Raw genomic sequence first — 25,449 nt, forward strand, 5'->3', positions numbered from 1 at the left:
GCTGGCACTGTGACTGGTGGCACTGACTGGTGGTGCTGAGACGGCTGGCACTGACTGGTGGCTGAGACGGCTGGCACTGTGACTGGTGGCACTGACTGGTGGTGCTGAGACGGCTGGCACTGTGACTGGTGGCTGAGACGGCTGGCACTGTGACTGGTGGCACTGACTGGTGGTGCTGAGACGGCTGGCACTGTGACTGGTGGCACTGACTGGTGGTGCTGAGACGGCTGGCACTGACTGGTGGCTGAGACTGCTGGCACTGTGACTGGTGGCACTGACTGGTGGTGCTGAGACGGCTGGCACTGTGACTGGTGGCACTGACTGGTGGTGCTGAGACGGCTGGCACTGTGACTGGTGGCTGAGACGGCTGGCACTGTGACTGGTGGCACTGAGACGGCTGGCACTGACTGGTGGCTGAGACGGCTGGCACTGTGACTGGTGGCACTGACTGGTGGCTGAGACGGCTGGCACTGTGACTGGTGGCACTGACTGGTGGCTGAGACGGCTGGCACTGTGACTGGTGGCTGAGACGGCTGGCACTGTGACTGGTGGCACTGACTGGTGGTGCTGAGACGGCTGGCACTGTGACTGGTGGCACTGAGACGGCTGGCACTGACTCGTGGCTGAGACGGCTGGCACTGTGACTGGTGGCACTGACTGGTGGCTGAGACGGCTGGCACTGTGACTGGTGGCACTGAGACGGCTGGCACTGACTGGTGGCACTGACTGGTGGCTGAGACGGCTGGCACTGTGAGACGGCTGGCACTGTGACTGGTGGCTGAGACGGCTGGCACTGTGACTGGTGGCACTGACTGGTGGCTGAGACTGCTGGCAGCGGCTGCTGTCTGTGGCTGAGAGTGCTGGGACTGTGCGGCTCTGTGATGCACGGACAGTAATGGCGGCGCTCCGACGTGGAGAGCACACCATAACCTGCGAGCGGCAGCGGTGATTGGGCTATGCGCAGGTGTGGGCTGCGCGTGGAGTGCCGTGTGATGATTGGCTGGCTCGCTGCACATGCGCAGTTAAATTATCAGCACAGACACACAGCCTTGAGCACGCACACAGGGCTTTTATTATAAGAGATCTATCTATAATAATAAAAGCCCTGTGTGCGTGCTCCGTGTCCATGTGCCGATAACTAAACTGCGCATGCGCGGCGACCAATCAGCACACGGCGCTCCACGCGCCGCCCATACCAGCGCGCCGACCAATCATCACACGGCGAGGTCTCAGCCATCCTTTCCTCTAAAATGAAATGGAACATGGTCAAGATCATATATTCAGAGAATTTCCTGTCCTCCCGGCCTCCAGGGGGAGCTGTTCCGTGATGTCTGTGTATAGAGCTTTAGCAATGAAACAGCTCCCCCTGGAGGCTAAGAGGACATGATGTCTGCCCGGCCACTGATACAACCTCACCACGCTCGGGATGACATCATCCCTTAAATTTCCTCCCGCCTCTCCTGGCCTCTGATTGGCTGCTGCAGCGGGGCCCCTGCATCTCCGCTCCACAGTCTACAGCTCTGACCGAGAGGAAGACAGGGGCCCATCGTGTGTGACAGCGCCAGAGCCGGACCACGGAGCCGCCCCCAGCTGCCACTCTTCTCCTCACAGAGCCCGCGGGCTGTGAGCGCCATGGCAGAGGGGCCGGACGGGGTTTGTGAGCGGTGTGGGCTGTGTCCTGATTGGTCGCCCCGCCGCGCATGCCCAGTTCAAAACTGGGAACACCCACACGGACACAGCGCTTTTATTCCATAGGATAGTGCGGCACAGTCTGTGAGCAGAGGCCCCTACACCCCCTGACATCACGTCCATCTTGGTTCTATCACCCGGCCCTGTGGGGGCGTCACTGTACTCTCATGTATGTGGTTAATGAGGCATCAGGTGCCTCCTGCCTCGTCAGAACATAACTGACCTCCAGCGTCCTCTGCTGACTTCTCTTTCTGCAGCTCTCCTGGACCTGGAAGAAATGATGAAAGTAAGAACCTGGATCGACTGGTGGTGTCTGTCTTTGAAGACAAGATATGTACATGGATTGATTGGTCATGTCTGTACTCAGTCCCCACATAAATCTTGCCCACACAGAGCAGACATGACTAATCTATCAATGTACACATCCTGCACACATTGAGTAGACATGACTAATCTATCCATGTACCCATCCTGCCCACACACAGCAGACATGACTAATCTATCAATGTACACAGACATGACTAATTGATCTGTTGCCATACCTTTCACCGTCAGTCTGGCGGAGGAGTAGGCAGAGCCGGCGGAGTTACTGATGTAGGTGGAGTACTCGCCGGCGTCCTCCCTGCTGACGTTCAGGATCTCCAGGGAGTGTGCCTTCCTCTTACTGGTCACCAGTATCCGGTCTGAGGAGTGGAGCGGCTGCCCGTCCTTAAACCAGTGGACCCGCGGGCGAGGAAACCCTAGACAGCAAGGTGGTGAAATGTTACTGCCACGTGACAGCCCACCATGGGGCAAGAGCGGAGCGCCGCAGGGGAGGGACAGAGAGGCGCAGGGGAGGGACAGAGAGGCGCAGGGGAGGGACAGAGAGACGCAGGGGAGGGACAGAGAGGCGCAGGGGAGGGACAGAGAGACGCAGGGGAGGGACAGAGAGACGCAGGGGAGGAACAGAGTGCCGCAGGGGAGGAACAGAGAGCCGCAGGGGAGGAACAGAGAGCCGCAGGGGAGGAACAGAGTGCCGCAGGGGAGGAACAGAGTGCCGCAGGGGAGGAACAGAGTGCCGCAGGGGAGGAACAGAGTGCCGCAGGGGAGGAACAGAGTTCTGCAGAGGAGGAACAAAGAGGCGCAGGGGAGGAACAGAGTGCTGCAGAGGAGGAACAGAGTGCTGCCTAGGAGGAGGAGATCGCTGCAGCGGAGGAATGGAGCGCTGTAGGGATGAAAGAAGGCTGGTGTAATAAGTCAACAGAGGCAGCATCGGCACTGGCTGTACCTTTCACTCTGATCTGGAACCTGGCGATTGGGGTCTCAGGGGCCACCAGGACATCGCGGAGCTCCTCCAGGACCTGCGGCAGCTGCTCCTGCTCCGTGGCCGACTCCAGGCTCTCCTGCTCTCTGGAATAAAACACAGAGCATGATGACGAGGCCGCCGCTCAACAAGGAGACATTTCTGTGAGTGCAGCTCTGGATGTTACTAGAGCAAGAGACATGATGTAAAAGCTGAACTGTGAGTGCAGCTCTGGATGTGACTGGAGTAAGACATGATGGAACAGCAAAATGTGAATGCAGCTTTAGATGTGACTGGAGTAAGAGACATGATATAACAACAGATCTGTTAGTGCAGCTCTGGATGTGACCGGAGTAAGAGACATGATGTAACAGCAGAATTGTGATTGCAGATCTAGATGTAACTGGAACACAGGACATTTGACATCAGAATTGTGAGTGGAGCTCTGGATGTAACAACAGAATTGTGACTGCAGCTCTGAATGTGACTAGAGTAAAAGGATGTAACAGCAGAATTGTGAGTGCAGCTCTGGATGTGACTAGAGTAACAGACATGATGTAACAAGAATTGAATCTGCAGCTCTGGATGTGAGTAGAGTATAAGACATGAGGGGTGACCATACATGGTGCAGTGACATGCTCCACCTGATATAACATGCTATATAATGGCGGCACACATCACCGCGCCATTTCTCACTGTGTTACCTGGATGCATATCCCTGGGCGCTGAAGTAGGACGAGGTCTCTGTGGCCTCCGCTGTGTCGTAGTCAGAACTGGTCACTAAACACAAAGAATGGTGGAACGTGAGGACCGTGCTTACAAGTGAACGATCCCTGCCGTGCAAAATGGAGGCCCTGCAATCTGTATTATCTATAACATGGGGACCCTGCAATCTGTATTATCTATAACATGGGGACCCTGCAATCTGTATTATCTATAACATGGGGACCCTGCAATCTGTATTATCTATAACATGGGGACCCTGCAATCTGTATTATCTATAACATGGGGGCCCTGCAATCTGTATTATCTATAACATGGGGACCCTGCAATCTGTATTATCTATAACATGGGGACACTGCAATCTGTATTATCTATAACATGGGGACCCTGCAATCTGTATTATCTATAACATGGGGACACTGCAATCTGTATTATCTATAACATGGGGACCCTGCAATCTGTATTATCTATAACATGGGGACCCTGCAATCTGTATTATCTATAACATGGGGGCCCTGCAATCTGTATTATCTATAACATGGGGGCCCTGCAACCTGTATTATCTATAACATGGGGGCCCTGCAACCTGTATTATCTATAACATGGGGACCCTGCAAGCTGTATTTTCTATAACCTGGGGGCCCTGCAACCTGCATTTCTCGCTCATATCATAGGGTACAGCTGCTGCTGCCACTAGGAGGCGACACTAGGCTGACAGCTGTTAACTCCTCTCCTGCCGGCTATACCCCTCCAGCCTGGAGAGAGCTGATCAGTAGGAGGGCGGCTCTTTTTGATGTATTTTTTCTATATTTTATAGGTTTTCTGGATGGGGCACAGATTCGCATGGCGTTTCTGTCTCCCTGGGAGGCTGCCCGGTGTCACTTCTTCCACCGCCCTGCCTCCCCCAAGAAGACAAAGCGGACCGCTCCCCCGCTTCCCGCCAGCAAGAGGCCCACCTGATCTCCAGCCCTTCTCTGCCCGGACCCCTGGTCGTGGTGGTGGCCCTGCTGGTACAGGATTAAAGGGCGAGGAGCACAGATGAAGACAGGTGAGTACAAACCCTCTCTCCCTGTCTCCCATCCCTGTCCACCTGTCGCCCATCTTGGCTCCCCACATTCGGTACAGCAGGGGTTAATCCCGCCGCCGCCGGCATCTCATGTTACAGCGATGGGGGAGCGTCTCCCGCCCTCATCCCCTCCAGTTCTAGGGGCCGCGGCTCATATTGCCGCATGCGGCACCCTTTCAGTGCGGGCGCATATCGCCGCAGCAGCCACTTCCCACATTCGTCCGCCATTCATTTACATACATCCCCAGCTAATGGCGGCTCCATGCGCCGCACGGTGAGAGCACCGGAGCGGGGGGCGTGGCTTCCTCTACGTCGGCCCGCTCTGCCGCCCTTCTCAGAGTTGGAGGGGGCGGAGCTTATTCTCCCGCCGCAGCAATGCTACCTCCTCCTTCCTGTCGAGCTGCAGGGTGAGACACAGGACCTGGGACCACCAATTTTCTGGTAGGAGATCGCTACCCCCTCCAGCATAGAGACCTGCGCCACAATGTCTGATCCGGCCTCCCCCTCCGGCACCTGCACAGAGCCATCCCCCTATTCTACAGCAGCCCACAGAAGTGCAGGCCCATCCTGGCTATGGGGAACCCGACTGGACAAGGTCCCTGTCCTGGGCAGTGGACGACCTCTCTAAAATCTCCCATTCCACCCTTTCTTTGCTGGGTCGTTTGGTTGAGAAATCGCTACCGCTGCAATCCACACCGTCACAAGGCATACAAACCAGAAGCGTCCCAGAGCAGGCCACCGTTCCTCCTCTGACGCCTCAACATCCCCTTCCCCTCCCGGCTCCCGATCACAGGCGTCCTCCCTCTTAGGTGACGCACTGTCGGAGGGTGAAATGGGGGTTCGGATACAGAAATGGACTCGGAGCACTCAGATTCAGATTGCATCCATGGTGGATAGCCTGATATCTGCTATACGTGACACCTTCCAGGTTCAGGAGGAACTCCCCTCCACCAGCCACCAGGGGGTGTCAAGGCAGACACCTAAGTCTTTCCCATTACACAATGACTTTTCTGTAGTTGTCGCAAAAGCTTGGGACCAGCCAGGTCTATGCTTCATTGTTCCTAAGCGATTGGACCTACTCTATCCTTTTCCAGGCGATTACGTGGAAAAATGGGCTTCTCCTCCTCGGTCGCTTGCCTGGCTAAGAACACGGTTATCCTGGTAGCGGATGGCTCATCTCTCCCGGACCTGGTAGACCCTCGCATAGAATCGCTCTCCAAGTCTATCTTTGCGGCTAGTGGTTCGGCCTTACGACCAATTTTCTCCTCTGCATGGGTAGCCAAGGTGGTCTCGGAGTGGGCCCTCCGTTTGAACCAAGACCTAGCGTCTGACCTTCCCCCTGCTGAGCTCCAGTCCTTAGCACTCCAAATTTCTCAGGCAGGGAAGTATCTCTGCGAAGCGGCTCTGGACGCTGGGACTATGGTCGCCCGTTCCTCAGCTCTCGTGATATCTATACGCCGAGAGTTATGGCTCAAGGTTTGGGCGGCAGATTCATCCTCTAAACGCTCGCCTTTGAGACTTCCCTTTGCTGGGTCTCGACCCTTTGCTGGGTCTCGCTCCTGGAAAACAGCCTTCAGCATGAAGGTGTGTCCCCACCCTCACGGGTGGGGGGGCGTCTCCACCTTTTTCAGGAGATTTGGCGAATCCATATTTCGGACGCATGGGCACTCGAGGTCGTCACCTCGGGTTACAAGATAGAGTTCAAGTCTATCCCGCCCAACCGTTTTTTCCTCTCAGCCTCCCAGGGATCCAGTTCGAGCTGCGGCATTCTTTCACGCAGTTCAATCCCTTCTCTCACGGGGGGTGATAACGCCGGTGCCCTTAGAGGAAAGGTTTATGGGTTTTTATTCCAACCTGTTTGTGGTCCCCAAAAAAGAGGGCGATGTTCGCCCAGTGCTGGACCTCAAGATAGTGAACCGCTTCCTCCGTATTCAGCGATTCAGGATGGAGTCCCTTCGTTCCGTGGTTGCTTCATTGGTACAAGGGGAATTTATGGCGTCCATAGACATCCAGGATGCCTACCTACACGTTCCCATTGCAACCGTTCACCAACATTTTCTTTGGTTTGCCATTCATTCGTCCCATTACCAATTTGTCGCCCTACCATTTGGCCTGGCGACAGCTCCACGAGTATTCACAAAGGTACTCGCTCCCCTTCTGGGCCTTCTGCGTTCCAGGGGCATTACTCTACTCCCATATTTGGACGACATCTTGATCAACGCTCCTACGGCGTCTCAATGAGAGGAAAGTCTTCAGATCACTGTGAGCACTCTATCCAGCTTCGGGTGGATAGTCAATCTGTGGAAGTCCTTCCTGTCTCCCGCCACTCAAGTCAGGTTCCTGGGCATGACGTTAGATTCAGGTGCAGCCATGGTACACCTGCCACTGGACAAGACACTGGACATTCAGAGGTCGGTGCATCTGCTACTCCAGCGCCGCAGTACGTCTATCCGCAATTGTATGCGGGTGCTGGGCCTGATGGTAGCCTCTTTCAAGGCAATCCCTTTCGCCCAATTCCACACCAGGTACTTTCAGTGGGCCATTTTGTCATCCTGGGACAAATCCCTGGACTCTCTGGATCTCAGGATTCGCCTATCTCTTCAAGTGTGCTCGGCACTTAGTTGGTGGATCGTGATTTCGGAACTCTACATTCCGGGAGTGGACAATTGGACAGCAGACTTTCTCAGCCAGACGACAGTGGACCCGGGGGAGTGGTCTCTCCATCAGGAGGTGTTCGAGGCTCTCTGTCTCCGGTGGGGACGTCCATAAGTGGACTTGATGGCGTCCAGGCTCAATCACAAGCTCCCGTGCTTCTTGTCTCGCGCAAGAGACCCGGTGGCATACGACATGGACACTCTTGTGGAACCATGGGACAGCTTCTCGTTCCTTTACGTGTTCCTACCCTTACCACTCCTGCCTCGTATCCTGCGCAGAATCAGGATGGAGGACATCCAGGCAATCCTGATTGCCCCAGACTGGCCTCGACAAGCTTGGTACTCAGAGCTCATTCTCCTTCTGGGGGATGCACCATGACCTCTTCCACTCAGGGCCGACCTGCTCTCCCAGGGCCCAGTCTTCCATCAGAATTTATATACGCTACGTTTAACGGCGTGGCTGTTGAAACCTTCTTGTTGAAACAGAGGGGTTTTTCTGATGCGGTCATTCGGACTATGATTAGAGCTAGGAAGCCGTCCTCTTTCAAGATTTACTATCGGACTTGGAAGTCCTTCCTACGCTTCTGTGAGGAACGCGGTCTTCCTCCCAGGAGGTTTTCCCTTCCTACAATGCTGGCGTTTCTTCAGTCCAGATTAGAACTGGGTCTGGCTCTTAGTTCTCTAAAGGGGCAGGTCGCAGCCCTATCCATTTTTTTCCAGCGAACACTGGCCGTCTTAGGTCCAATCAAAAACTTCATACAAGGGGTGGCTCACACCGTGCCTCCCTATCGGCCGCCATTGCACTCTTGGGACCTGAACCTAGTTCTGGTTTCGCTCCAGGCCGCTCCATTCGAACCTCTGAAAGAGGTCTCCCTTCGTTTGCTTTCCTGGAAAGTGGCGTTTTTGGTGGCTATTACATCTATTCGGAGGGTTTCGGAACTGGCGGCTCTTTCCTGCAGGGAGCCCTTCTTGGTGTTCCATCAAGATAAGGTGGTGCTCCGCCCCGGGGCCGTCTTTTCTACCAAAGGTAGTATCCGCATTTCACGTTAACGAGGACATTGTTCTGCCCTCATTTTTCCCTAAGCCTTCTCATCCACGGGAGGTTTTTCTCCATTGTCTGGACGTGGTGCGGGTCTTGAAGATCTACTTGTCCGTCGTGGCCCCCCTTAGGCGCACGGACACTCTGTTCGTAATCTCGGAAGGTCCTCGTAGAGGTTTGGCGGCTTCCAAGGTAACTATTGCCTGGTGGATTAGGTTGGCCATTGCCGAGGCCTATCGCTCTAGGGACAAGGCACCTCCTCCTGGGATCACAGCTCACTCTACCAGAGTCGTTGGGGCTTCTTGGGGCGCACCTCCACCACGCTTCTGCGTCTCAATTGTGTAAGACGGCGACTTGGTCCTTTTTACACACCTTCACAAAATTTTATTAAGTGCATTCTATAGCCTCGGCGGATGCTGCTCTCGGCCGCAGAGTCTTGCAGGCCGCAGTGTAGTGACTTCCATGAGGGAGTTAGTTTCTGGGGGTTGTTTTTCCTGCCCCGGGGACTGCTTTAGGACGTCCCACGGTCCTGTGTCCCCCAATGATATGAGCGAGAAAATTAGATTTTTGTGAACTCACCTGTAAAATCTCTTTCTTGCTTTATTCATTGGGGGACACGGCACCCGCCATGTTCTTTATACGGCAAGTGGGGTCCAGGTTTTGCCAGTTGGGACCTTGTTTGGTTCGGTCTTACGACAGTGAGCAGTTCTTGTTGATTTTAGTTTAATTCTGCTACTCCTACTGCTGGAGCACAAACTGATCAGCTCTCTCCAGGCTGGAGGGGGTATAGCCTGCAGGGGAGGAGCTAACAGCTTTCAGCCTAGTGTCGCCTCCTAGTGGCAGCAGCAAGCTATACCCACGGTCCTGTGTCCCCCAATGAATAAAGCGAGAAAGAGATTTTACAGGTGAGTTCACAAAAATCTCGTTTTTCTATAACCTGGCGCCCTGCATTCTGTATTATCTATAAGATGGGGGCATTGCAACCTGTATTTTTTTTATAACATGGGGACCATGCATTCTGTATTATCTAGAACATTGGGTCCTGCATTCTGTATTATCTAGAACATTGGGTCCTGCATTCTGTATTATCTAAAACATGGGGTCCTGCAATCTGTATTTTCCATAACATGGAGACCCTGCAATCTGTATAATCTGTAACATACAGCACAATATGCAGGCCAAGTTTACATGGATTAATAGGGTGTGGTGTAACACAGGGCACCAATAGTTTGATCATATTTTTGTCTGTATTTTAAAGCTGCCTCTGCCGGGAATCGAACCCATCACCTCCTGCATTAAAAGCAAAGGCTCTAACCACAGAGCCACAGAGCCACAGAGCTCACTGCTAGAACACGGAGGATTTCATAAGGCTAAAACCTCAGTGTTATTGTTCCCATGTATTATGTATTCAGATGAACAATGGGCTGGAATAATCATATATCCCTATATATACCAGGACACTGTATGGGAGGTTTCTATATATACCAGGACACTGTATGGGAGGTTTTCTATATATACCAGGACACTGTATGGGAGGTTTTCTATATATACCAGGACACTGTATGGGAGGTTTCTATATATACCAGGACACTGTATGGGAGGTTTCTATATATACCAGGACACTGTATGGGAGGTTTCTATATATACCAGGACACTGTATGGGAGGTTTCTATATATACCAGGACACTGTATGGGAGGTTTTCTATATATACCAGGACACTGTATGGGAGGTTTTCTATATATACCAGGACACTGTATGGGAGGTTTCTATATATACCAGGACACTGTATGGGAGGTTTCTATATATACCAGGACACTGTATGGGAGGTTTCTATATATACCAGGACACTGTATGGAAGGTTTTCTATATATACCAGGACACTGTATGGGAGGTTTCTATATATACCAGGACACTGTATGGGAGGTTTCCATATATACCAGGACACTGTATGGGAGGTTTCTATATATACCAGGACACTATATGGGAGGTTTCTATATATACCAGGACACTGTATGGGAGGTTTTCTATATATACCAGGACACTGTATGGGAGGTTTCTATATATACCAGGACACTGTATGGGAGGTTTTCTATATATACCAGGACACTGTATGGGAGGTTTCTATATATACCAGGATATTGTATGGGAGGTTTCTATATATACCAGGACACTGTATGGGAGGTTTCTATATATACCAGGACATTGTATGGGAGGTTTTCTATATATACCAGGACACTGTATGGGAGGTTTCTATATATACCAGGACATTGTATGGGAGGTTTCTATATATACCAGGACATTGTATGGGAGGTTTTCTATATATACCAGGACATTGTATGGGAGGTTTCTATATATACCAGGACATTGTATGGGAGGTTTTCTATATATACCAGGACACTGTATGGGAGGTTTTCTATATATACCAGGACACTGTATGGGAGGTTTCTATATATATATACCAGGACACTGTATGGGAGGTTTCTATATATACCAGGACACTGTATGGGAGGTTTCTATATATACCAGGACACTGTGTGGGAGGTTTTCTATATATACCAGGACACTGTATGGGAGGTTTTCTATATATACCAGGACACTGTATGGGAGGTTTTCTATATATACCAGGACACTGTATGGGAGGTTTTCTATATATACCAGGACACTGTATGGGAGGTTTCTATATATATATACCAGGACACTGTATGGGAGGTTTCTATATATACCAGGACACTGTATGGGAGGTTTCTATATATACCAGGACACTGTATGGGAGGTTTCTATATATACCAGGACACTGTATGGGAGGTTTTCTATATATACCAGGACACTGTATGGGAGGTTTCTATATATACCAGGACACTGTGTGGGAGGTTTCTATATATACCAGGACATTGTATGGGAGGTTTCTATATATACCAGGACACTGTATGAGAGGTTTTCTATATATACCAGGACACTGTATGGGAGGTTTTCTATATATACCAGGACACTGTATGGGAGGTTTCTATATATACCAGGACACTGTATGGGAGGTTTTCTATATATATACCAGGACACTGTATGAGAGGTTTTCTATATATACCAGGACACTGTATGGGAGGTTTTCTATATATACCAGGACACTGTATGGGAGGTTTCTATATATACCAGGACACTGTATGGGAGGTTTCTATATATACCAGGACACTGTATGGGAGGTTTCTATATATACCAGGACATTGTATGGGAGGTTTCTATATATACCAGGACACTGTATGGGAGGTTTCTATATATACCAGGACACTGTATGGGAGGTTTCTATATATACCAGGACACTGTATGGGAGGTTTTCTATATATACCAGGACATTGTATGGGAGGTTTCTATATATACCAGGACACTGTATGGGAGGTTTCTATATATACCAGGACACTGTATGGGAGGTTTCTATATATACCAGGACACTGTATGGGAGGTTTCTATATATACCAGGACACTGTATGGGAGGTTTCTATATATACCAGGACACTGTATGGGAGGTTTCTACACTGCGTGCAGAATTATTAGGCAAATGGAGTATTTTGACCGCATCATCCTCTTTATGCATGTTGTCTTACTCCAAGCTGTATAGGCTCGAAAGCCTACTACCAATTAAGCATATTAGGTGATGTGCATCTCTGTAATGAGAAGGGGTGTGGTCTAATGACATCAACACCCTATATTAGGTGTGCATAATTATTAGGCAACTTCCGTTCCTTTGGTAAAATGGGTCAAAAGAAGGACTTGACAGGCTCAGAAAAGTCAAAAATAGTGAGATATCTTGCAGAGGGATGCAGCACTCTTAAAATTGCAAAGCTTCTGAAGCGTGATCATCGAATAATCAAGCGTTTCATTCAAAATAGTCAACAGGGTCGCAAGAAGCGTGTGGAAAAACCAAGGCACAAAATAACTGCCCATGAACTGAGAAAAGTCAAGCGTGCAGCTGCCAAGATGCCACTTGCCACCAGTTTGGCAATATTTCAGAGCTGCAACATCACTGGAGTGCCCAAAAGCACAAGGTGTGCAATACTCAGAGACATGGCCAAGGTAAGAAAGGCTGAAAGACGACCACCACTGAACAAGACACACAAGCTGAAACGTCAAGACTGGGCCAAGAAATATCTAAAGACTGATTTTTCTAAGGTTTTATGGACTGATGAAATGAGAGTGAGTCTTGATGGGCCAGATGGATGGGCCCGTGGCTGGATTGGTAAAGGGCAGAGAGCTCCAGTCCGACTCAGAAGCCAGCAAGGTGGAGGTGGAGTACTGGTTTGGGCTGGTATCATCAAAGATGAGCTTGTGGGGCCTTTTCGGGTTGAGGATGGAGTCAAGCTCAACTCCCAGTCCTACTGCCAGTTTCTGGAAGACACCTTCTTCAAGCAGTGGTACAGGAAGAAGTCTGCATCCTTCAAGAAAAACATGATTTTCATGCAGGACAATGCTCCATCACACGCGTCCAAGTACTCCACAGCGTGGCTGGCAAGAAAGGGTATAAAAGAAGAAAATCTAATGACATGGCCTCCTTGTTCACCTGATCTGAACCCCATTGAGAACCTGTGGTCCATCATCAAATGTGAGATTTACAAGGAGGGAAAACAGTACACCTCTCTGAACAGTGTCTGGGAGGCTGTGGTTGCTGCTGCACGCAATGTTGATGGTGAACAGATCAAAACACTGACAGAATCCATGGATGGCAGGCTTTTGAGTGTCCTTGCAAAGAAAGGTGGCTATATTGGTCACTGATTTGTTTTTGTTTTGTTTTTGAATGTCAGAAATGTATATTTGTGAATGTTGAGATGTTATATTGGTTTCACTGGTAAAAATAAATAATTGAAATGGGTATATATTTGTTTTTTGTTAAGTTGCCTAATAATTATGCACAGTAATAGTCACCTGCACACACAGATATCCCCCTAAAATAGCTAAAACTAAAAACAAACTAAAAACTACTTCCAAAAATATTCAGCTTTGATATTAATGAGTTTTTTGGGTTCATTGAGAACATGGTTGTTGTTCAATAATAAAATTAATCCTCAAAAATACAACTTGCCTAATAATTCTGCACTCCCTGTATATATACCAGGACACTGTATGGGAGGTTTTCTATATATACCAGGACATTGTATGGGAGGTTTCTATATATACCAGGACACTGTATGGGAGGTTTATATATATACCAGGACACTGTATGGGAGGTTTCTATATATACCAGGACACTGTATGGGAGGTTTCTATATATACCAGGACAATGTATGGGAGGTTTCTATATATACCAGGACACTGTATGGGAGGTTTCTATATATACCAGGACACTGTATGGGAGGTTTTCTATATATACCAGGACACTGTATGGGAGGTTTCTATATATACCAGGACATTGTATGGGAGGTTTCTATATATACCAGGACACTGTATGGGAGGTTTTCTATATATATACCAGGACACTGTATGGGAGGTTTTCTATATATACCAGGACACTGTATGGGAGGTTTCTATATATACCAGGACATTGTATGGGAGGTTTCTATATATACCAGGACACTGTATGGGAGGTTTTCTATATATACCAGGACACTGTATGGGAGGTTTTCTATATATACCAGGACATTGTATGGGAGGTTTCTATATATACCAGGACACTGTATGGGAGGTTTCTATATATACCAGGACACTGTATGGGAGGTTTCTATATATACCAGGACACTGTATGGGAGGTTTTCTATATATACCAGGACATTGTATGGGAGGTTTTCTATATATACCAGGACACTGTATGGGAGGTTTCTATATATACCAGGATATTGTATGGGAGGTTTCTATATATACCAGGACACTGTATGGGAGGTTTTCTATATATACCAGGACACTGTATGGGAGGTTTCTATATATACCAGGACACTGTATGGGAGGTTTCTATATATACCAGGACACTGTATGGGAGGTTTTCTATATATACCAGGACATTGTATGGGAGGTTTCTATATATACCAGGACACTGTATGGGAGGTTTCTATATATACCAGGACACTGTATGGGAGGTTTCTATATATACCAGGACATTGTATGGGAGGTTTCTATATATACCAGGACACTGTATGGGAGGTTTCTATATATACCAGGACACTGTATGGGAGGTTTCTATATATACCAGGACACTGTATGGGAGGTTTCTATATATACCAGGACACTGTATGGGAGGTTTTCTATATATACCAGGACACTGTATGGGAGGTTTTCTATATATACCAGGACATTGTATGGGAGGTTTTCTATATATACCAGGACACTGTATGGGAGGTTTCTATATATACCAGGATATTGTATGGGAGGTTTCTATATATACCAGGACACTGTATGGGAGGTTTTCTATATATACCAGGACACTGTATGGGAGGTTTCTATATATACCAGGACACTGTATGGGAGGTTTTCTATATATACCAGGACACTGTATGGGAGGTTTTCTTTATATACCAGGACACTGTATGGGAGGTTTTCTTTATATACCAGGACATTGTATGGGAGGTTTCTATATATACCAGGACATTGTATGGGAGGTTTTCTATATATACCAGGACACTGTATGGGAGGTTTTCTTTATATACCAGGACATTGTATGGGAGGTTTTCTATATATACCAGGACATTGTATGGGAGGTTTCTATATATACCAGGACATTGTATGGGAGGTTTTCTATATATACCAGGACATTGTATGGGAGGTTTTCTATATATACCAGGACACTGTATGGGAGGTTTTCTATATATACCAGGACATTGTATGGGAGGTTTTCTATATATATACCAGGACATTGTATGGGAGGTTTCTATATATACCAGGACATTGTATGGGAGGTTTTCTATATATACCAGGACATTGTATGGGAGGTTTTCTATATATACCAGGACACTGTATGGGAGGTTTTCTATATATACCAGGACACTGTATGGGAGGTTTCTATATATACCAGGACACTGTATGGGAGGTTTTCTATATATACCAGGACACTGTATGGGAGGTTTCTATATATACCAGGACACTGTATGGGAGGTTTCTATATATACCAGGACATTGTATGGGAGGTTTTCTATATATACCAGGACACTGTATGGGAGGTTTTCTTTATATACCAGGACACTGTATGGGAGGTTTTCTATATATACCAGGACACTGTATGAGAGGTTTCTATATATACCAGGACATTGTATGGGAGGTTTCTATATATACCAGGACATTGTATGGGAGGTTTTCTATATATACCAGGACACTGTATGGGAGGTTTCTTTATATACCAGGACACTGTATGGGAGGTTTCTATATATATATATATATATATATATATATATATATATACCAGGACACTGTATGGGAGGTTTTCTATATATACCAGGACATTGTATGGGAGGTTTCTATATATACCAGGACACTGTATGGGAGGTTTCTAAATATACCAGGACACTGTATGGGAGGTTTTCTATATATACCAGGACACTGTATGGGAGGTTTCTATATATACCAGGACACTGTATGGGAGGTTTCTATATATATATACCAGGACACTGTATGGGAGGTTTCTATATATGCCAGGACACTGTATGGGAGGTTTTCTATATATACCAGGACACTGTATGGGAGGTTTCTATATATATATATATATATATATATATATATATATATACCAGGACACTGTATGGGAGGTTTTCTATATATACCAGGACACTGTATGGGAGGTTTCTATATATACCAGGACACTGTATTGGAGGTTTCTATATATACCAGGACACTGTATTGGAGGTTTCTATATATACCAGGACATTGTATGGGAGGTTTTCTATATATATACCAGGACACTGTATGGGAGGTTTTCTATATATACCAGGACACTGTATGGGAGGTTTCTATATATACCAGGACACTGTATGGGAGGTTTCTATATATGCCAGGACACTGTATGGGAGGTTTTCTATATATACACCAGGACATTGTATGGGAGGTTTCTATATATACCAGGATACTATATGGGAGGTTTTTTTCTATACCTGCCAATAAAGACTGTCCATTTTATTTGTAACATATTTTTTTTTATCCTGGATACCCCTTTAGGTACACAAAGGTGTCTCCAGCCATACTGACAGCCTTGGGCATACCCACTTCGCTCAGAGTCATAGCTCTGACTCCATATATAGAGTCAGAGCAGGGACTTCTAAGCCATATATAGATACAGAGCAGGGACTCCTAAGCCATATATGGAGTCAGAGCAGGGACTTCTAAGCCATATATAGATACAGAGCAGGGACTCCTAAGCCATATATAGATACAGAGCAGGGACTCCTAAGCCATATATGGAGTCAGAGCAGGGACTCCTAAGCCATATATGAAGTCAGAGCAGGGACTCCTAAGCCATATATGGAGTCAGAGCAGGGACTCCTAAGCCATATATGGAGTCAGAGCAGGGCCCCCTAAGCCATATATGGAGTCAGAACAGGGACTCCTAAGCCATATATGGAGTCAGAGCAGGGACTCCTAAGCCATATATAGATACAGAGCAGGGACTCCTAAGCCATATATGGAGTCAGAGCAGGGACCCCTAAGCCATATATAGATACAGAGCAGGGACTCCTAAGCCATATATGGAGTCAGAGCAGGGACTCCTAAGCCATATATGGAGTCAGAGCAGGGACTCCTAAGCCATATATGGAGTCAGAGCAGGGACTCCTAAGCCATATATGGAGTTAGAGCAGGGTCTCCTAAGCCATATATATATAGATACAGAGCAGGGACTTCTAAGCCATATATGAAGTCAGAGCAGGGACTCCTAAGCCATATATGGAGTCAGAGCAGGGACTCCTAAGCTATATATGGAGTCAGAGCAGGGACTCCTAAGCCATATATAGATACAGAGCAGGGACTCCTAAGCCATATATAGATACAGAGCAGGGACTCCTAAGCCATATATAGATACAGAGCAGGGACTCCTAAGCCATATATGGAGTCAGAGCAGTGACTCCTAAGCCATATATGGAGTCAGAGCAGGGACTCCTAAGCCATATATAGATACAGAGCAGGGACTCCTAAGCCATATATAGATACAGACCAGGGACTCCTAAGCCATATATGGAGTCAGAGCAGGGACTCCTAAGCCATATATAGATACAGACCAGGGACTCCTAAGCCATATATGGAGTCAGAGCAGGGACTCCTAAGCCATATATGGAGTCAGAGCAGGGACTCTTAAACCATATATAGATACAGAGCAGGGACTTCTAAGCCATATATGGAGTCAGAGCAGGGACTCCTAAGCCATATATGGAGTCAGAGCAGGGACTCCTAAGCCATATATGGAGTCAGAGCAGGGACTCCTAAGCCATATATGGAGTCAGAGCAGGGTCTCCTAAGCCATATATAGATACAGAACAGGGACTCCTAAACCATATATGGAGTCAGAGCAGGGACTCCTAAGCCATATATAGATACAGAGCAGGGACTTCTAAGCCATATCTGGAGTCAGAGCAGGGACTCCTAAGCCATATTGTCACGGCCATGCCCATGACCGTGACTCCTTTACCGCATGCGGTTGCCTGCGTTTTTGTATGGGCGTTCAACCATGGGTGAGGGCCGCTTGTCTGTGGCCTCACTTGTGGTTGCCGCGGGCAACCAGTGTTTTTAGCAGCCTGAGCGTCGCTTGGCAGCTTGCTGCCCTGGCATGCGGTCACACCTAGCAACCTTTTGTTAGGTGTGTGTGTTGTGTGCACCGTGTGGTATGTTATTGTGTGCACGTCTCCTAATAGTGGTGTTTTCCCTTCCCTGGTGTTGGAAGGGTTAATCTCCTTCCTAGTGTGTGTGTGCACTGGGTGTGTCCGTTTGTGGGTGTGGCTGCCTGGGCTATAAAGCCTCAGTCTAGACAGACTTCTGAGGGGTACTCCAGCCTTGTAAGCTGGAGGAACTCTCCTGGTCATTTCCATCTGCCAGTGTGGGCCACCCTTGTGATCATAAATTGTCATACATTATGTTATGTTATGATCAGTTGGTTTGTTCCTGTGTATATTTGTGCAGCTATGGATCTGGGTTCCTGTGTGTGGTTGTGTGTTTGCTGGGTTCATTGAATCTTGTCTGGACTTCAGCTTGCCTGCACAGGGATCCAGTCAGCAAGGCTGTGGCAGGTAAGTGGAACTAGTTCACATTACCTGCCATATCCATAGGACTGTTTGTGTTCCCCCATTTTCCCAACAGCTTGGCCGTTGAGACTCCTGCTCCTCCGTGCCTAGGAGGAGTGGGGCGTCTTACTCTGACTCCTAGCGCAGAGACCGGACGGAGGGTGAGTTAGGGATCCGAGGTTCCTGCGCATGGGTCCTCCTACCTTTAAGGTCGGCCCATGCAGTTAGGAGTTAGGGTCAGGGTAGGGACGCTGTTAGGAGGTGACCTGCTCCCTATCCTGTTCTCCTGGCCGAGTAGGCCATAACATGACCAGGCTTTACACGGCTGAGGATTTCCCCCATCCTCAGTCGTGACACATATATAGATACAGAGCAGGGACTCCTAAGCCATATATGGAGTCAGAGCAGGGACTCCTAAGCCATATATAGATACCGAGCAGGGACTCCTAAGCCATATATGGAGTCAGAGCAGGGACTCCTAAGCCATATATGGAGTCAGAGTAGGGACTCCTAAGCCATATATGGAGTCAGAGCAGGGACTCCTAAGCCATATATGGAGTTAGAGCAGGGTCTCCTAAGCCATATATAGATACAGAGCAGGGACTCCTAAGCCATATATATATATATACAGAGCAGGGACTTCTAAGCCATATATGAAGTCAGAGCAGGGACTCCTAAGCCATATATGGAGTCAGAGCAGGGACTCCTAAGCTATATATGGAGTCAGAGCAGGGACTCCTAAGCCATATATATATATATATATATATATATAGAGACAGAGCAGGGACTCCTAAGCCATATATAGATACAGAGCAGGGACTCCTAAGCCATATATAGATACAGAGCAGGGACTCCTAAGCCATATATAGATACAGAGCAGGGACTCCTAAGCCATATATGGAGTCAGAGCAGGGACTCCTAAGCTATATATGGAGTCAGAGCAGTGACTCCTAAGCCATATATGGAGTCAGAGCAGGGACTCCTAAGCCATATATGGAGTCAGAGCAGGGACTCCTAAGCCATATATAGATACAGAGCAGGGACTCCTAAGCCATATATGGAGTCAGAGCAGGGACTCCTAAGCCATATATAGATACAGACCAGGGACTCCTAAGCCATATATGGAGTCAGAGCAGGGACTCCTAAGCCATATATGGAGTCAGAGCAGGGACTCTTAAACCATATATGGAGTCAGAGCAGGGACTCCTAAGCCATATATGGAGTCAGAGCAGGGACTCCTAAGCCATATATGGAGTCAGAGCAGGGACTCCTAAGCCATATATGGAGTCAGAGCAGGGACTCCTAAGCCATATATAGATACAGAGCAGGGACTCCTAAGCCATATATGGAGACAGAGCAGGGACTCCTAAGCCATATATGGAGTCAGAGCAGGGACTCCTAAGCCCTATATAGAAACAGAGCAGGGACTCCTAAGCCATATATGGAGACAGAGCAGGGACTCCTAAGCCATATATGGAGTCAGAGCAGGGACTCCTAAGCCATATATAGATACAGAGCAGGGACTTCTAAGCCATATCTGGAGTCAGAGCAGGGACTCCTAAGCCATATATAGACACAGAGCAGGGACTCCTAAGCCATATATAGATACAGAGCAGGGACTTCTAAGCCATATATGGAGTCAGAGCAGGGACTCTTAAGCCATATATAGAGTCAGAGCAGGGACTCCTAAGCCATATATGGAGTCAGAGCAGGGACTCCTAAGCTATATATGGAGTCAGAGCAGGGACTCCTAAGCCATATATAGACACAGAGCAGGGACTCCTAAGCCATATATGCAGTCAGAGCAGGGACTCCTAAGCCATATATGGAGTCAGAGCAGGGACTCCTAAGCCATATATGCAGTCAGAGCAGGGACTCCTAAGCCATATATGGAGTCAGAGCAGGGACTCCTAAGCCATATATGGAGTCAGAGCAGGGACTTCTAAGCCATATATGGAGTCAGAGCAGGGACTCCTAAGCCATATATGGAGTCAGAGCAGGGACTCCTAAGCCATATATGGAATCAGAGCAGGGACTCCTAAGCCATATATAGAAACATAGCAGGGACTACTAAGCCATATATGGAGTCAGAGCAGGGACTCCTAAGCCATATATGGAGTCAGAGCAGGGACTCCTAAGCCATATATAGATACCGAGCAGGGACTCCTAAGCCATATATAGATACAGAGCAGGGACTCCTAAGCCATATATGGAGTCAGAGCAGGGACTCCAAAGCCATATATGGAGTCAGAGCAGGGACTCCTAAGCCATATATAGATACAGAGCAGGGACTCCTAAGCCATATATAGATACAGAGCAGGGACTCCTAAGCCATATATAGATACAGACCAGGGACTTCTAAGCCATATATGGAGTCAGAGCAGGGACTCCTAAGCCATATATAGAAACATAGCAGGGACTACTAAGCCATATATGGAGTCAGAGCAGGGACTTCTAAGCCATATATGGAGTCAGAGCAGGGACTCCTAAGCCATATATAGAAACATAGCAGGGACTCCTAAGCCATATATAGATACAGAGCAGGGACTTCTAAGCCATATATGGAGTCAGAGCAGGGACTCCTAAGCCATATATAGAAACATAGCAGGGACTCCTAAGCCATATATAGATACAGAGCAGGGACTTCTAAGCCATATATGGAGTCAGAGCAGGGACTCCTAAGCCATATATAGATACAGAGCAGGGACTTCTAAGCCATATATGGAGTCAGAGCAGGGACTCCTAAGCCATATATGGAGTCAGAGCAGGGACTCCTAAGCCATATATGGAGTCAGAGCAGGGACTCCTAAGCCATATATGGAGTCAGAGCAGGGACTCCTAAGCCATATATGGAGTCAGAGCAGGGACTCCTAAGCCATATATGGAGTCAGAGCAGGGACTCCTAAGCCATATATGGAGTCAGAGCAGGGACTCCTAAGCCATATATGGAGTCAGAGCAGGGACTCCTAAGCCATATATGGAGTCAGAGCAGGGACTCCTAAGCCATATATGGAGTCAGAACAGGGACTCCTAAGCCATATATGGAGTTAGAGCAGGGACTCCTAAGCCATATATAGATACAGAGCAGGGAGTCCTAAGCCATATATGGAGTCAGAGCAGGGACTTCTAAGCCATATATAGATACAGAGCAGGGACTCCTAAGCCATATATGGAGTCAGAGCAGGGACTCCTAAGCCATATATAGATACCGAGCAGGGACTCCTAAGCCATATATGGAGTCAGAGCAGGGACTCCTAAGCCATATATGGAGTCAGAGCAGGGACTCCTAAGCCATATATGGAGTCAGAGCAGGGTCTCCTAAGCCATATATAGATACAGAGCAGGGACTCCTAAGCCATATATGGAGTCAGAGCAGGGACTTCTAAGCTATATATGGAGTCAGAGCAGGGACTCCTAAGCCATATATATATATATATATATATATATATATATAGAGAGAGACAGAGCAGGGACTCCTAAGCCATATATAGATACAGAGCAGGGACTCCTAAGCCCTATATAGAAACAGAGCAGGGACTCCTAAGCCATATATGGAGACAGAGCAGGGACTCCTAAGCCATATATGGAGTCAGAGCAGGGACTCCTAAGCCATATATAGATACAGAGCAGGGACTTCTAAGCCATATCTGGAGTCAGAGCAGGGACTCCTAAGCCATATATAGATACAGAGCAGGGACTCCTAAGCCATATATGGAGTCAGAGCAGGGACTCCTAAGCCATATATAGATACAGAGCAGGGACTTCTAAGCCATATCTGGAGTCAGTGCAGGGACTCCTAAGTTATATATAGACACAGAGCAGGGACTCCTAAGCCATATATGGAGTCAGAGCAGGGACTCCTAAGCCATATATGGAGTCAGAGCAGGGACTCCTAAGCCATATATATATACAGAGCAGGGACTCCTAAGCCATATATAGATACAGAGCAGGGACTCCTAAGCCATATATGGAGTCAGAGCAGGGACTCCTAAGCCATATATGGAGTCAGAGCAGGGACTCCTAAGCCATATATGGAGTCAGAGCAGGGACTCCTAAGCCATATATGGAGTCAGAGCAGGGACTCCTAAGCCATATATGGAGTCAGAGCAGGGACTCCTAAGCTATATATGGAGTCAGAGCAGGGACTCCTAAGCCATATATAGAGACAGAGCAGGGACTCCTAAGCCATATATAGATACAGAGCAGGGACTCCTAAGCCATATATAGATACAGAGCAGGGACTCCTAAGCCATATATAGATACAGAGCAGGGACTCCTAAGCCATATATAGATACAGAGCAGGGACTCCTAAGCCATATATGGAGTCAGAGCAGGGACTCCTAAGCTATATATGGAGTCAGAGCAGTGACTCCTAAGCCATATATAGAAACAGAGCAGGGACTCCTAAGCCATATATGGAGTCAGAGCAGGGACTCCTAAGCCATATATGGAGTCAGAGCAGGGACTCCTAAGCCATATATGGAGTCAGAGCAGGGACTCCTAAGCCATATATGGAGTCAGAGCAGGGACTCCTAAGCCATATATAGATACAGAGCAGGGACTCCTAAGCCATATATGGAGTCAGAGCAGGGACTCCTAAGCCATATATAGATACCGAGCAGGGACTCCTAAGCCATATATGGAGTCAGAGCAGGGACTCCTAAGCCATATATGGAGTCAGAGCAGGGACTCCTAAGCCATATATGGAGTCAGAGCAGGGTCTTCTAAGCCATATATAGATACAGAGCAGGGACTTCTAAGCCATATTTGGAGTCAGAGCAGGGACTCCTAAGCCATATATAGATACAGAGCAGGGACTCCTAAGCCATATATGGAGTCAGAGCAGGGACTCCTAAGCCATATATGGAGACAGAGCAGGGACTCCTAAGCCATATATGGAGTCAGAGCAGGGACTCCTAAGCCATATATGGAGTCAGAGCAGGGTCTTCTAAGCCATATATAGATACAGAGCAGGGACTTCTAAGCCATATCTGGAGTCAGAGCAGGGACTCCTAAGCCATATATAGATACAGAGCAGGGACTCCAAAGCCATATATGGAGTCAGAGCAGGGACTCCTAAGCCATATATTGAGTCAGAGCAGGGACTCCTAAGCCATATATGGAGTCAGAACAGGGACTCCTAAGCCATATATGGAGTCAGAGCAGGGACTCCTAAGCCATATATGGAGTCAGAACAGGGACTCCTAAGCCATATATGGAGTTAGAGCAGGGACTCCTAAGCCATATAGATACAGAGCAGGGACTCCTAAGCCATATAGATACAGAGCAGGGACTCCTAAGCCATATATAGATACAGAGCAGGGACTCCTAAGCCATATATAGATACAGAGCAGGGACTCCTAAGCCATATATGGAGTCAGAGCAGGGACTCCTAAGCCATATATGGAGTCAGAGCAGGGACTCCTAAGCCATATATGGAGTCAGAGCAGGGTCTCCTAAGCCATATATAGATACAGAGCAGGGACTTCTAAGCCATATCTGGAGTCAGAGCAGGGACTCCTAAGCCATATATAGATACAGAGCAGGGACTCCTAAGCCATATATGGAGTCAGAGCAGGGACTCCTAAGCCATATATTGAGTCAGAGCAGGGACTCCTAAGCCATATAAGGAGTCAGAGCAGGGACTCCTAAGCCATATATAGATACAGAGCAGGGACTCCTAAGCCATATATGGAGTCAGAGCAGGGACTCCTAAGCCATATATGGAGTCAGAGCAGGGACTCCTAAGCCATATATGGAGTCATAGCAGGGTCTCCTAAGCCATATATAGATACAGAGCAGGGACTCCTAAGCCATATATGGAGTCAGAGCAGGGACTCCTAAGCCATATATAGAAACATAGCAGGGACTACTAAGCCATATATGGAGTCAGAGCAGGGACTTCTAAGCCATATATGGAGTCAGAGCAGGGACTCCTAAGCCATATATAGAAACATAGCAGGGACTCCTAAGCCATATATAGATACAGAGCAGGGACTTCTAAGCCATATATGGAGTCAGAGCAGGGACTCCTAAGCCATATATAGAAACATAGCAGGGACTCCTAAGCCATATATAGATACAGAGCAGGGACTTCTAAGCCATATATGGAGTCAGAGCAGGGACTCCTAAGCCATATATAGATACAGAGCAGGGACTTCTAAGCCATATATGGAGTCAGAGCAGGGACTCCTAAGCCATATATGGAGTCAGAGCAGGGACTCCTAAGCCATATATGGAGTCAGAGCAGGGACTCCTAAGCCATATATGGAGTCAGAGCAGGGACTCCTAAGCCATATATGGAGTCAGAGCAGGGACTCCTAAGCCATATATGGAGTCAGAGCAGGGACTCCTAAGCCATATATGGAGTCAGAGCAGGGACTCCTAAGCCATATATGGAGTCAGAGCAGGGACTCCTAAGCCATATATGGAGTCAGAGCAGGGACTCCTAAGCCATATATGGAGTCAGAGCAGGGACTCCTAAGCCATATATGGAGTCAGAACAGGGACTCCTAAGCCATATATGGAGTTAGAGCAGGGACTCCTAAGCCATATATAGATACAGAGCAGGGACTCCTAAGCCATATATGGAGTCAGAGCAGGGACTTCTAAGCCATATATAGATACAGAGCAGGGACTCCTAAGCCATATATGGAGTCAGAGCAGGGACTCCTAAGCCATATATAGATACCGAGCAGGGACTCCTAAGCCATATATGGAGTCAGAGCAGGGACTCCTAAGCCATATATGGAGTCAGAGCAGGGACTCCTAAGCCATATATGGAGTCAGAGCAGGGTCTCCTAAGCCATATATAGATACAGAG

At 47.9% G+C, this 25,449-nt stretch overlaps 1 protein-coding gene across 28 annotated transcripts in view; it reads right to left on the bottom strand.

Annotated features, from left to right (window-relative positions):
* The window catches only part of OBSCN (obscurin, cytoskeletal calmodulin and titin-interacting RhoGEF), a 622,289-nt gene that overhangs the window by 254,951 nt on the left and 341,889 nt on the right, over positions 1-25,449 (bottom strand). For all 28 annotated transcript variants that reach the window (XM_040431714.1, XM_040431713.1, XM_040431717.1 and 25 more), the window contains 4 exons: positions 3,676-3,751; positions 2,957-3,078; positions 2,232-2,429; positions 1,913-1,957 (listed from right to left, as the gene is read on the bottom strand). In XM_040431714.1, the coding sequence (XP_040287648.1) occupies positions 1,913-1,957; positions 2,232-2,429; positions 2,957-3,078; positions 3,676-3,751 (441 nt within the window). The remainder of the gene's footprint in view (positions 1-1,912; positions 1,958-2,231; positions 2,430-2,956; positions 3,079-3,675; positions 3,752-25,449) is intronic.

Source organism: Bufo bufo, chromosome 5, assembly GCF_905171765.1.
Source record: "Bufo bufo chromosome 5, aBufBuf1.1, whole genome shotgun sequence".
NCBI lineage: Eukaryota > Metazoa > Chordata > Amphibia > Anura > Bufonidae > Bufo > Bufo bufo.